The sequence below is a fragment of the Trachymyrmex cornetzi genome, unplaced genomic scaffold (assembly GCF_001594075.2).
Source record: "Trachymyrmex cornetzi isolate Tcor2-1 unplaced genomic scaffold, Tcor1.1 scaffold621, whole genome shotgun sequence".
Lineage (NCBI taxonomy): Eukaryota > Metazoa > Arthropoda > Insecta > Hymenoptera > Formicidae > Trachymyrmex > Trachymyrmex cornetzi.
Window position 1 is genome coordinate 36,616 of NW_017299939.1, and position 14,461 is coordinate 51,076.

At 30.2% G+C, this 14,461-nt stretch overlaps 1 protein-coding gene across 3 annotated transcripts; it reads right to left on the bottom strand.

The window, feature by feature from the left end:
- Nucleotides 1-562: 562 nt before the first annotated feature.
- Nucleotides 563-11,257, bottom strand: LOC108766786 (phospholipase A1-like). Of its 3 annotated transcripts, none has more exons than XM_018516287.1 (10): nt 11,187-11,257; nt 4,294-4,429; nt 3,486-3,516; nt 3,083-3,143; nt 2,869-3,013; nt 2,595-2,722; nt 1,988-2,301; nt 1,772-1,877; nt 971-991; nt 563-856 (listed from the first exon to the last, which is right to left on the bottom strand). In XM_018516287.1, exons 2-10 carry the CDS (start codon nt 4,390-4,392, stop codon nt 679-681), a joined length of 1,083 nt encoding a protein of 360 aa, XP_018371789.1. In that variant the 5' UTR covers nt 4,393-4,429; nt 11,187-11,257; the 3' UTR covers nt 563-678. The 3 variants fall into 3 exon arrangements, with proteins under 3 accessions (XP_018371789.1, XP_018371791.1, XP_018371790.1); XM_018516289.1 differs by having other exon boundaries at nt 4,294-4,442; nt 11,187-11,255; XM_018516288.1 differs by lacking the exon at nt 11,187-11,257 and adding an exon at nt 10,353-10,446.
- Nucleotides 11,258-14,461: the final 3,204 nt, after the last annotated feature.

Here is a 14,461-nt window from a genome sequence, read left to right on the forward strand (position 1 = left end):
AAAATTAGAAATACTTAAACATCGACGAGGTACGCTATACTTCTGTGCAGTAACGACGATAGTGAAAATACGTGCGATAACTGATGGTTAATAATCTACGAGTATAGATACGACGTGTTTAATCGAATAGTCATATAACAGTGCTAATTTTAACTCCGTTCTACATCAGTTAAAAATAACATAACCGAAAAAAATGTTTAGGGAACATTTAATAAATAAATTGAAATACGATATTAATTACGAATTGTAATATTAAGAATCTATAAAAAATATAAGTAATTGATAGTATAAAATTGAGATTATTATATATATAATTTGATTCAGTAAATTAATTGAGAAATTAATAAAGGATAATGAACAATAAAAGGTGGTGCTAGTTCTTTTAATTTTTTTTGTATCCTTTACTCTAATTTCCGTTTATATATAGATTGCATTGCTTTATTTCTTTTTAACAATGAAAATAATATAAAACAGTGTTAGACTTCTTTGTCCAAATTTCTATCTATTAATGACTTCTACTAAACTTTATAGATTGCAGTGTTTTATTTTTTTCATCGATAACAAAGATTTTAACAATAAAAATTTATGCAAGACAAAGATACTAATCATATAAGTCAATTTAATTTTACTTGTTATAAGATTGACAATTACAGAACTTAATCTCTATTGAAATTACGATTAAATTAAAATGTCAAGTATGCTTGTAACTTTTTGACATTTAAATTCATCTTTCTTTACACAGAAAGGATATTTTGATGCGACAGAAACACAATAGTTTCCTACTATGGTAGTGTTATAGAATATCTTGCTGTCCACCATAATGCAGTTGGTACTGTCAGAACAACCAGGCTTAATACTGCAATAATATCAACACTCGTAATAAATAATGATAGTCGCAAAATAAACAATCGGAGAGTACTACTTATACAAATAAATAATTCTAAGTAAAGATTTACTTATTTATACATACCCAGGAATACCAATTCTAGGGCTGAAAAAGAATAAGAATAAATAATGTACATTTGATTATAATAATAAAGCTTTTGATTATTATTAATTATATATCTTATAATTGTTTTTAATTTGATATTATAAGGCTTTTAAGAAAATTCACAAAAATTCGATTAATCAAGAAGAGGATACAGTGTATTCTTGTCACGGATTTTTTTCTCCTTTAACATTATGTATCTACATTAAAAATAAGTTATGACATGTCTTAGCGTTTTATCAAATGAATTTTGTAAATAATATTTTTTAAGGTATGTAACCCTTCAATAATTATGTGAAAAATTGAATCCCGATGAAATGAATTTTTACATATAATTTAGTTATGATGTAGCAAACAAAAGATATCATATACACAAGGATTAATAATAAATAGTTTTTGAGTTATGGTATGCCAAATGTGTAAAACTTGTATTTATACACAGAGCACTTTTGATATTACATAGCTCGAAAGTTCTCTATTTGAGTCCCGTATTTATGATTTCTTTCTTTCATCACATTATAGCTATATTATATGTATATGAAAACTAATTTATTTTACCAGGATTCGCGCGTATAATACGTGCGGGGTTCTTTATTCATAGATTTTTAAAAAATATATCATTTACAAGGCCTATATATCAAAACGTTCAGACACAACATAATTTATTTTCATATAAATGTATAGATATATTATGTTGAAAACGATTAAAATCCATGAGAAATTCACTATGTCCTCTCTTTGTAAAACCAAACTGCTCTTAGTCAAAAGAAAAAACAAACTTACTGTATAGGAACACCAATAAATACGCAGTCATCTGACCACATACTAGCCAGATACATGATGCATATATTATGTGAGCAATTGACGTTCAAACTACCGATTATCTGGCCTGTAAAACACAAATTTTTATTTCGTTCATAATTAATTTCTGTTAACTATTGTTTTTGCGACATTTTCCTGTATTGAATAATTTATTTTTAAGTTAAATATAATAATTACCACCACATGCTGGTTGGCTTAATCCGTTATTGTAGAACAAATCTAATTGACCTAGAGATTTCTGTAATCCGAGACCAGATGTGTGAAGAGCTACGACACGTTCGCCGTCTGTATTACAAAATCTATTCTCGCAGTCGTTAAGCATGAAAAGAGGACCCGCAGGATCGGAACCAATGAGAAGCGAAACTTTGCCATAACCCGATGTATGGAGATTTTTTGCGGCAAAGCTACTTATATGTGCACCAAGGCTATGGCCTATAAGTGCGATGTTTTTGAATGGAACGCTGCATGTATCGCATATTGATTTGATATAGCTAAAAGAGAAATTTAATGCTATGAATAAAAAAATCTCGTGTTTCTTATTCAGTTTAACATTATCTCATACTTGTCATTACTTTTGCCAAAATATAAATGTACAAAGCTTTTCAATAGGCTACATTTATTTTACATATTACATATTACGTTGATCATCAGTATTACTTAATTTTATTACTGTATTATCATAGTATTTAGAAAATTATTAAATCTCAATAAGAATTATTTAAATTTAAATTGTTGTTCGTTACATTTTTTTTATTCAATTCGACATATGGCGAAATAGTCATACCTCGCTAAGTAATTACCAACTTCGCGAGTGTTATGTACTGCGAAGGGATACTCTAGCAGTTTTATGACGGCTAGGTCGTTATAACACGCTGCGTCAGACCAATCTAGCGAAAATACTGCATAATGTTTCTACAGAGAAAAAAAATTCTTTTACTTAATACTTTTATTGTAAATCTTACAATATTTTCATATTATTTGTATAATATATAAGATTTTGAAATTATAGAAAAAAATTCTGCGTTTTAATTTTGTTCTTGAAAATAAAAAATATTTACCTTTACCAATTGGGAAGCAACAACAGATAAGTTATAATTGGAATAAGTTCCAATAAATCCATGAGTCATAAAAAAAACCGATGTAGAGGAATTTAAAAAATTGCAGGATTCGTTTACTTGAACAAATTTTCCATTAGGAATATCGCTGTAAAAGTGCGAACATTTAAGCGGAATAAGAAATAAGTTAATAATGGATACTCACTTAAGTCTTTACCTCGTATACAAAGCTATTGAGACATGTTTAACGCCTAAGATACATGAAGTTGACCCATTGCCTACAAAATTATTTATGTAAAAATTATCATTTAAAGTTTACTTTGTTTACGTTATATAAATTTAACACATGTGTCATGTAAGTGAAACTGAAAACAATTAGTTAAATGCAAAAGAAGATATTGATGATTTATGGCGTTGAGGAGAATACAGCAAATATAATAAAAACAATAAAAAATCTCACGAAACATCTCTATATAAAAATTGATAGTATAGCATTGGAAACTATAAATTGTAAATTTTCAGAGAGAAATGCGCTATTTTTTGGTGGAAATGCGATCGAGGATTATTCTTAAGAATATACTATAATTAATTTAGACATATAATTTAAGACGTATACCAACTTCTGTTTACTGACACATCATTAACTGTCATCTGCAAAAAAAAAATCAGTAAGAGTACACAAAAATAGTATATTCTTTCAAATATTGTATGTTACTTAAAATCATAGACGTAATAAGTATAGATTGCTCATTTCTATAAAATTGTCATTATCAGTTTAAAAAGAGTGAGGTAATTCGATTCGTACCGCTCACTCTTTCTCTAACTCTAAAATATTGAGTTGAAGAGAGATAGTAATACGATCCAATATATTGTGTTGTCTTCCTAAAGGAGCAATATGCTCTGTGATCAAAGAATGCGCAGTTTATATCTATTATGTTTATGCTTAAAACAATTAATAAATCACTAAATATTTGAAATGACCGACAAAAAAAGATGTAGATGCTATGTTACATATCTAAAATTAAAATTATTATATTATCTGTTTCACAATATCTAAAATATTTCTCGTAAACATTTTATTTTCCATTTCATCTAATCAACAAGTTCAATAGAAATTAAAAACATTTATTAAATTTATGGAAATTCTGAAAACTATGATTTCGGAAATTTCATAAATTTAATAAATGACTTTAATTGACTGGTATGAACACTCAGAGAACTACACGGTAGGATATTATATTCAGTTTAATGTAAAACTACAAAGAGTTATCAGGGATGTGACTTTGCGGAGTTTACTAATCGATTTTGAAGACGTGCACAACGATATGTCTGGAAACATTTTTAATATACTTATAGCATTGGAAATGAGACAATTAAAAAAGTAAAAATTTTAATATTTATTTTAGAAGTGAGATAAAGTATGTTTACCGCATCATGGTCGCTGCTTGTGACAGTCGTGACTGTTATCGTACCAAAAAGGCCACAGAATAATATAAGAAACGATGCGATCGTGGCCAGCTGCATCATTAACGAGTGAGAAAGCAGATCTTTCGCGAACTATTATCTGCAAAATATAGCTTTGATGAAAAATAAAAATGAGAACAAGAATTATGTGGTTTGATTCATAGAAAGTTAATAGATCGCTGTTGGCCGTTTTTGTTTTTTGTTAACCACTAGGGAAATAAACAAGAAAAAGAAGAGATATTTATATGTCGTGCCATTGTTAGTTACATGACGATTCATATGAAACTCTGTAATTGTTGTAAATTGAGAATTAATATGATCAGAAATATAATTATATGTATAATAGAATATATATATGTATAATAGAATAGCGCAAATGCTGTACCTATATAAGGTGTTTTATTTTAATTGAAATAACATTAAATAACGTAAGAAGTTTTACAAAAAAATGCGCCTGCAATGGTAAAACCTCCATTAATTTACATTCAGAACTGCATTATGCGTATGCATCGACGCTGAATAATTAAATTCAAATTTTTAATATGCTGACTACAATTTACATTAATTTACGTATGTGACTACAATAGAAATTTATTTTACGAATTAACTCCAAGTTAGAATAAAGATAAATAACATTTTCTTTTTTGAAAAGTAAACAAAATAAGTTTATGCTTTCACATAACTTGCGTTTATATAATCGCTCTGTATCCTAATTAGCTTTGAATTTTTTAATTCTGTTGCATTTTCAAAAAATAAAAAAGTACATAACACATGGATATTGTCAATCAGCGACAAGTACTGCAATGACACAATGATACAGTAGATTGAAACATCGAAATTAGTGGATATTTTTCTTACGCAGCAGTTCGACAGTCCATAATATTTTCCATATATTTTAAGACATAATTGAATTTAAATTGATATTAAATGTTAGGAATTATAGAAATGATAATAATGTTGTGTAGACTATTGTGTAAGCATCTATTGATGCTCCGTCGTTACAAAAAATATATGAAAAGATATTTATAATGAAACGAGCACTTTCAGGCATTTAATTTTTATAAATATTTGAAGTAAAAAAATGTCATGAAATTATATTTATAATTGTGTATGAAACGGGCAAATGAGAGCTATTACATAGTTGTTAGTAGTATAATTTGTTTAATTAATTATTTTTCACGATTTATACAAAACAGGTGATGTTAAAATACAATAAATAAGATATGATATACAATAAATCTAATATTAAGTATTGAATAATGGTATAGTCAAGGTAACGTACAAATAAATAAGCTGTAAAAGTCCGACATAAAAATATATATTACAACAATTGTACGTTCTAATTTAAAAATAGGTGATGTTAAAATATAATAAATAAAATATGATATACAATAAATTTAATATTAAGCATTGAATAATGTTTTGGTCAAGGCAACTTTAAAAAACATTATAAATAAGCTATAAAATACAATATAAATAAGCTGTAAGCTCTTACATGAAAATATATATTACAATAACTGTTCGTTCTTTTAAAAACATATGATTGTTAGAACTGATTGAAGATCAAAACGTATCTATAGCGAAAAAATTCTGTGTCCGTCTATAAATTAATTGCATTGTTTTGTAACTTTATGTGTATTATTTCAGAAAATTATATTCTTTTTCCTAGAAACCTCTTTCTGTCTAATTGATGTAACACATTCACGTTCTCTCAATCAATTTCGTGATTGTGACAAAATCCATGCTCGGCAATGACTGATTTTTATTCGTAGGGTTAATATTTTTAAATTAATTCTTATGTTCGGAGATAGTCGTATTTAATTTTCTTTTAATCTGCTCCATGTATGTTGCGTCACAATGTTTACATGATATTTTATAAACTATATTTTTGTTATTCAATAACGAAAGAATATCTTTCTGAGCCTTGATTATTTTTCCTAACTTATTAAGACTGAAAAATTATAATTTGAAATTAAAGTCTTTGACTATGTTAACAAAGGGCATAGCGAAATAAGCATCTGCCCCCGTACCAATCGAGCTCAAATTGGTGTAATTAGTTGGCACTCCTGAGATGTAAAACTTCCCTAAATATTAGCCTTAAAATTGCATTTTTTGGGGAGTTATGGAGGGGGAAAGCGAAATAAAAAAAGTGGTTTTCTTCGGAAACGACTGTACCGATTTTAATGAAAAAAATATATGTTGTAAATATCATTTAGATAAGTTGGAAAAACTTTTCTGAAATTTTTACGATGAAAAAAACAAAACTATTAAAAACATTTTTGAATTATTTATGAATTTTTTTTTGGTGAGATATGTTTAAGTGACCACTTTTATACTTCATAAAAATAATCTGTACACTCTCTACGTTAACATATTTTTTTTTTAAATTGATCGGAGTGGTGGAACATGATTAAAAAAAACAATCATTCGCACAACGTTGTGCCGACTGGGCGATCGCGGCCCCGGCGCGCTGCTGCGCATGGCGGCTGTTGCCATGGTACGGCTGAGTCCACAACCTCGCTTTACCCCGGATCTACAATAGGTGTTTTATGCCTTATGCCGTAAGAAACTGACCAATTACAGTCGAATCCGAGAAGAATAAGCGACTGTGATCGCCCATTTCTTGTGGCTTAAGGCTTAAAACCCTATTGTAGATCCGGGGTTAAGAAGCCCTAAGCCGTAAACCTTAAGCCTTAAGTGACGTATTTTCTATTTCTAAGATGTTCCCGCGCAGTCTTTAGATCTTAATCGTAAGATTTAAGCGAATTGCGCAAAACCCAATTCTTACGGCTTAAAGCATAAGTTCTTCGGCCGACGTACCATTTTCAGCCAATCAGCGAAAACAAGGTATCGCTCGCGGACTTCCGATGGCTGTGATAGTGTACATCTTGTAAATCTTATTAATTAAATAAATTAAAAATTAGTTAATAAATGCTTAGTGATAATGGAAAACTCGAGCGTGATAATTATATGTTAGAAGGCACGATGAACAAAACCGTGCAAGACGAAATTCAGAGGTTAGAAATTCTCTGTAGCTGGCCTTTTGTAGATATGGACCAATTATTTCTAATAATTCATCAAATACATCGACTATTATCCTGTCAAGTTGAAAAATTTTTCGTGATCTGTATGCTTATATTTAAAAAATGTTACTGTATAAGCGCCCTCGATATAGCGACGACGATTACATGGACGCACCCATCATTGCTGATTTCGATATTTTCTTCTTCGTTTATTTATTAAATATATTTGCAACAAGCGTAGCACATAAACGGACTGCTTATAAAAAAACGCGTCTTCGATAACACATACGTCTTAACGCTTAAGTTTTGCATTGTGGATTACAGTCTTTAAAATTACTTAAAGACTACGGTTTTACGACTTACAGCTTACGGTTTAAAGACAACGATTTATTCTTAAAGCGAGGTTGTGGACCCAGCCTTATATTAACAATAAGTTATTCGAAGTGCGTTTGTCAAGCCTGTGAAAAGCTGTATGATTAAACAAAAGAAATTCAAATGTATCTTACATACTTCAAATTTTTTGGGAAAAAAGAAAAAGCAAAAAAACGTAACTTGTAGATAACTTTAATTTAAATTTATAAAACATTGAAGATTATTTTTTAAACTAGTTTTTTAGATAACTTTGGAAATTTATTTGAAAAATCTTTTTCTCTCCTTTATCATGAAAGAAGTCTCTATAAGATAGAATAAAGATTACAACGTGCCGAATGAATGCCCCTTACGTCTACGAGCGTCTTAGTACATTCCTAAGCGTTGAGCGGCATTTGGATTGCGCGCGGGGCGGTGCGGTGAGGGGAATAGCGGAAATCGGAGCCGACTCGAAAATCGGCCGAAATGTGCATTTCATGCCGAGCCCTGATATAGAACAGTTATTTTAAATTGAAATCAAGAATTTATCACTAATACAATAAAGCACTGTTGATTGTCCGACGTTTTAAAATGAACTGATAATATAGGTCATAAAATATGTTGATAAAATTGGTTGATACACAAAAATTATGTTAACAATTCCAAAAAAAATTCAACCAATACAATTTTCATGCATTCTAAATAACTATGATAAAATGAAATTATTAAAGTTTAGTTCCATTAAACCGGTCATTGGATCTAATGAGTCCCTGATTAATATTAATATCGATGCAAATAAATTTAATGGTGTTTCTACAAACCCACTAGATGAGATAAACAAAAAATGGTTTATTAATTTAACAGACAAAGCTATCCCACCGTTTGTTTCTAATTTGTTACAAATGGGTAGTAAATTCAGCCTGCCGGATTCTCAGAATAAAGTACATACAATTAAAGAATTTATTAAAGATATTGAAAGTTGTTCATTTAATAATAGAATAGATTATTTGGTTAAAATAAAAAATATTGCGATCCTAGAATTTCATCGATTTCTCCATAACAATCCACAGAAGAGAAATTCTGAAATGAAAATTAACAAGATGGTTAGTTATACGACACAATGGTGTAAAGAAAACGATGATGTTGTTTTTTAACACGTGCCGACAAAGGTAATGTGACAGTGGCCATGGAGCGATCTTTTTACAACCAGAAAGTACAGGGGTTCCTAAACGACACTGACACATACTCTATAGTGAAGAAAAATCTGCCATTAGTGTTAGAAAGACAATTAAATAATATGTTAAAAAATTGGTATAAGAAAGAATTTATTTCTGATAAAGAATTTTATAGTCTTTGTTCTAGTGATTTAAATTTGCCAAAAACATATGGGTTACCAAAGATACACAAAGATGGTATTCCGTTTAGGATTATTGTGTCTTCCGTTTACGTTATTACGTCAAAAATGAATCTTAAAAAGTAGTCATTATTCAAGAAAGTGTCGATAATAAAAGGAAGATTTTCTTGATGATATCTAGATCTTGCCACCCAAAAAACTGAGAAAAAAAGGAGTTTACAAAATTGAAATGTTAAATCACTCAAGTTCGATGGGAAGGTCTTTATTCTTTAATTTTTACATTTTTTATCTTTAAGTTTTAATCAATGTATATATTATCCTGAAGATAACTGAAAAGAATGCAGCCGAAACGTCGACAATTGCTTAAGTTTTTGTATAAATCGTGAAAAATAATTAATTAAATAAATTACACTACTGTGAACCGTAATAACACTTTACCCGTTGTTTTATACACATTTTTATTAAGAAAGAAAGCTCTAATATAATTTTGTTTTGTCAATTATATTCATGTTTGGATTTTTCAAATATGATCAATTTTTTATATACACTTCGAAGAAGTTATATAAAATTTTACTTTTATATAAAAATATTTTTTATATTTAAATAACAAGAATAATCAAATAGGATAATTGGATAAGTAGATTATAGACAATATATATGTAGCTGAGGTCTCTCTTATCATTGCATGCAAAAAACTATTAAATATGTCTGATTAAATGTGCATAAATGAACAAGGTTACAAATAAGAACTTCGTTATGTAATTTCAAGTCAAACAGAAATAATGTTTCATCAGTAATTTTAGAATTATAATATTATTAATGTTTGAGTAATAATAGGAAGAAAGTGTCAATAAATATATATCAAAAGTTAAAAAAGGAGCATACAGCCAATACGCCAATTATTTGTTGCGATGTAATATATTTAAAATGATCTTTACAAATTTAAATTTATATACATTTTGACCGATATTCGGCCTTCCTCAGTATGTTCTACAATTTTTAAATCGGAAAAATTAAATAAATTAAAAATTTTTAATTTAAATATTATAAGAGAATAAATCTCAGTTCCATTTTAATGTACGATGGTCATTTAACATAAAAAGTTGAATGTGTAAGATCGTAAAAAGTTCTTGTAAAATAGTTAATATTTGTGTGACTGTTAATGTTGGTCCGCTATCAACTGCAAATTCCCGTGTCTTAAAGAGTTTCGAAGTTTTAATAAGAATTTACAATTACATAATTATAGAGATTTCTATACAACCATGATTACAAATAGTGACAACGATTACTTAACGTACCTTTACTCGTATGTGATAGGAGTTACAATTATTCACTGAACAATTTTACAGTCTTTATAATTTAATTTTAAATTATTAAGGATGGAAGAAACTTTCTAGAACTTTACTTGTTAACAGAATTTTTGTGTTCCTCTGTGTTCTGTCCTTCGGTATTTATATTCGTTAGAAAAAATAAGAAGGGAAAAGTTAAAGAAGTAGGAAGGAAGAGATTATTCGTTAAGTAGGGGCAAGCATAATTCTGGTAAACGATCAGTGTCACTTTGCTTATTTAATGCTGATTTTTGTTTCTTGATGTGTATCATCTCAGAAATGGATCTCTTATAATATGATGGTTCTGAATCCAAGATTAAAATAAGCTAATGTTTTAATCTTGGACTCTAATATTTAAATTGAATTTTTGATTTATTTAATTTCCAACTTAAAAATTGTATTTTAGAACATACTAAGGAAGGCCGAATATCAGCCGAAACGTATAAGACAACAAATTTATTACCTGTCTTATACATTTCGCACTTCCAAGCGGCACAATATTTCCTCATACCTTTTTTAATATTGTCCCAACAGTAACGCAAATTTTTTTCTATTCGTTTACTTTCTGTATTTTTATTATATTCCTGCGTAATGCTAGCCCATGCTTTATCTTTGTGTAAATTATTTAAATGATCAGTTATTTTACTTTCTATTACGTTACGGTACATAAAAATTAAATCCAATAAATAACTTTTTTCCTTTTGAGTAAAATTCTTTTCTCTTTGCATGTTTGTAATATGCGAGTATACCACGAGTTTAGTTGAATAGTCGTATATTCTTCCAAAAATAAAGTAAAGCTAATACCTGAAATATAACGCAGCGAGAGCTGAAGCGTAACAATATCAATTTATATGATATGTCTTTTCTGCACAACGTCTTTCTGGCAACTGAAGCTGTGATAATAATGATAAATAGTGACAGAAAAACATAGCTAGAAAGATAAGATAATCAATAACTAATATTTTCAAGAGGTTTCCGTTAATCTCGTCAAGGATATTGAAATAACAATCGTTTAACAATTCTATATTGGTATTATAACTTAATCTATGTGCAGTTATTTTATATGGATTATTTTTTAAAGGCTCTCTTTTTGTATAATAAATTGGTTCCACATCAAACATCTTGCAATTTTTTCAATCAAAAAAATGCGTGGTTAAATTTAAAGTTATACGCTTACTAATAATGGCTTTGCCAATTCCAATTTTAAATGTATCTGTGTTTCCTAATCTGTGCATTAAGTTGTTTCTTGATTTGGCCTACATACAAAATATTGCATTTCTTACAGTAAACTTCGTAACTCACATTATTATTATTTTTTTTTTTTTTTTTAGAGAATGTTCTTGTCTATTTTATGTTTTTTTTATGAACTTATTTAGTTTATTAACCCATCTGTAACTTGCTATTTTGGATTTATTTATAGATAATGGTATCATCTCAAACGTTCTTAATGTATGGAAAACTTTCTATTATCCGATAATGCTTTTGTTATGTTCTTAAATGCAGTGGTCAATAGGCGTAATAACAATATTGTGTATTAAATTTAAATTATCTTGGAAACCATAATTTGGAATAGGACACATGTTTATACAAATTTTTTTTTCTTAATTGAAACAATCAATATTATCACGTATCCCAGACCCTTTCTCCTATGAATCACTCTTATGAAAAAATTGTTTACCGAGTATATATAACGTAATTAAAACTGCAGCTTGCATATGCATCGATGTTGACTGACTAATTAATAATAATCTGAATAATTTGAACTATAATATGGACTAATTTTATATAGGGTAAAAGCAGGGATTATGGAATAGTTTTTTTAAAATTAACATTGCTCCGATATAAAAAAATGCATATGAAGACTTTAAATTTACACAGAACTCTTGAGGAATATGTTAGTTACAATATCCAATAAATGAAAGTCGCCAAAATTTAAGTCCAACGTTAATGTTAACAAAAAAGTCAAAAGTGAGAAAATGGGGGGGTCTAAAAAATGGGATGTAATAATTAATACATGGAAAGTAATAAATAATACAATAAATGAAGTCCAAATTTGTTTATTTATATAAACTGATCAAGAAAAATAGAAAACTGTTTAATTTTTATTGTACAATAACACAGAAAACATAACAGCATCATTACGAACGTTATTACGCATGGACAATAAAGAATAAAATTAAATCTTGAATCATTAAATTATGACGTATAATAAATATATATTAGCATCTAAAATAAACATTATTCACAAGAATTTATTCCATATTCTCAACCCTCGATGTATTCCACATTACCTGCATGTCGTCATATGACAAATAAAGTCTTTCCGTAGCAATAAACAAGTTTGAAATAGCAATTAATGTGCATAATATTGTTCAACATTATTAAAAGCGTCTGTGCAATATAAGCATTAAAAAAAAACTTACCTTCAGTTTGTGAAAACACTTTTTAGAAAAAGCTGCCGGATCTCCTGACGTAACGAAAATGAATAAATGTTAATTGTGGCAAAACGGTTGGTCGGATCGAGTTCATTGCTTGTTATGACATGTTTGGTAACAGTTGCAATAACTTTCAGCGATTGTCGCCAGATTGTAATGCTTTGTTTAAAAAATAAGCCACTATTCCATATTAGTAGTCTATGCCATAATCTCTGATTTTACCCTATATATGTATATTAAACACAATATATGAAAAGTTTGAAATTATAGATACATAAGACTGGACGCACAAAATGAATATTATAATTCGAAATTATCGCGACCTATATATTTCGTCATCTATTATTATCACGAAGTAATATCACACATTCTCCTAGGTATTGACTACAACGGGGCATAATGCATAACGATAATCATGGTCGGCTATTGCACATTGCAATACGCCAGCTGTGTATTCCTTTTACAGTTAACGCATATATAACTTTGGCAACTGTGGGAAGCAATCACACATGGCATATCCTGCTGGCCCGACAACGCAGGCAATGTTTCTGAATCGTAGCGCGCGCACTTCCGCTTGCAAATGCCGCGGCGGAATCCAGCGGGCTCGATAATTCTCCAGGCAACACGGACAATCAAATCCTGGGGACACGATCGCTAACACGTGTGAGTATATTAGTGCGACTCACCCGCCCGTTACCCCCGCGCGCCCCGTCGCTTCCAGAATACATGTGGCGCGTATCTGCATACCTACCTCACCAATTACCATTCCCAGTATCTGTACAGAACCGGCGAACGTTTCACGCTACGCGCGAATCATATCGGGCCCGTTAAATTATACAGAGCCACCGCGAGGGTTTCTCACTCTCTCTCTCTCTCTCTCTCTCTCTCTCTCTCTCTCTCTCTCTCTCTCTCCACGCGTAGAGGGGATATCCGTCTTTTGAAAATAAAAGTCCATTGTGCGCGCGTTTAAAGATCTATTAAAGAGACATTAAAGAGCCCACACGCGTACACGAATCAAGAGCCGGTACGTTGGAATACACGTAAACCGCTTCCCATTCCCGGTGAATTCGTTCAGCCATGCAGCAACAAAATGAAAGATCGCGCAAGGTAAGGAATCGCGACTACGTAGCAACCATATAATCCGTTTCCCTTAATCCACCTTGTCGGTATTTATAATTCAGAGCGTAATTTCCCACCGCGCCCCCTCCCCCCTCCTCACCCTCCCCCCCTTCCCCCTCCCTCGGCTGAACTGCCGCACCAACACATCTCCGCTATGCGAACATCGAATTCGCGCATAATCCTGGAGAATCTTTCGAAGCGTATGAAATTCTAACGAACTCATCCTGTTGCGCGCACATGTGTAACGGAATACGTAATTATATGTACGCACACGGAGGCTGCGGGTTTACTTACGAAGAGTCAGGCTTATGAGTACTCTGACATTATGCGAACAACGTAGCCGTGCGCAGGTCGAAATTTTTCTCCTACTTTGAACCTTAGTTTTAGGACGTATGTAGACTCTAAAGATGACATATGTATACTGTTAAATCTATAGTGTCAAATTTAACCTAATGTGAGTCGCCATTGCTCCTACTAAATATATCGTTATTTTTTACTAAAATGATAATTAAATTTGACACTATA

Bases quoted from the DNA above. Each gene is read 5' to 3' on its own strand.
- LOC108766786 (XM_018516287.1), bottom strand. From the start codon at position 4,392: ATGATGCAGCTGGCCACGATCGCATCGTTTCTTATATTATTCTGTGGC. The intron at 3,144-3,485 runs GTTGGTATACGT...ATAATTTTGTAG, and splicing joins TGATGTGTCAGTAAACAGAA to GCAATGGGTCAACTTCATGT. The intron at 3,014-3,082 runs GTAAAGACTTAA...GCACTTTTACAG, and splicing joins TCAATAGCTTTGTATACGAG to CGATATTCCTAATGGAAAAT.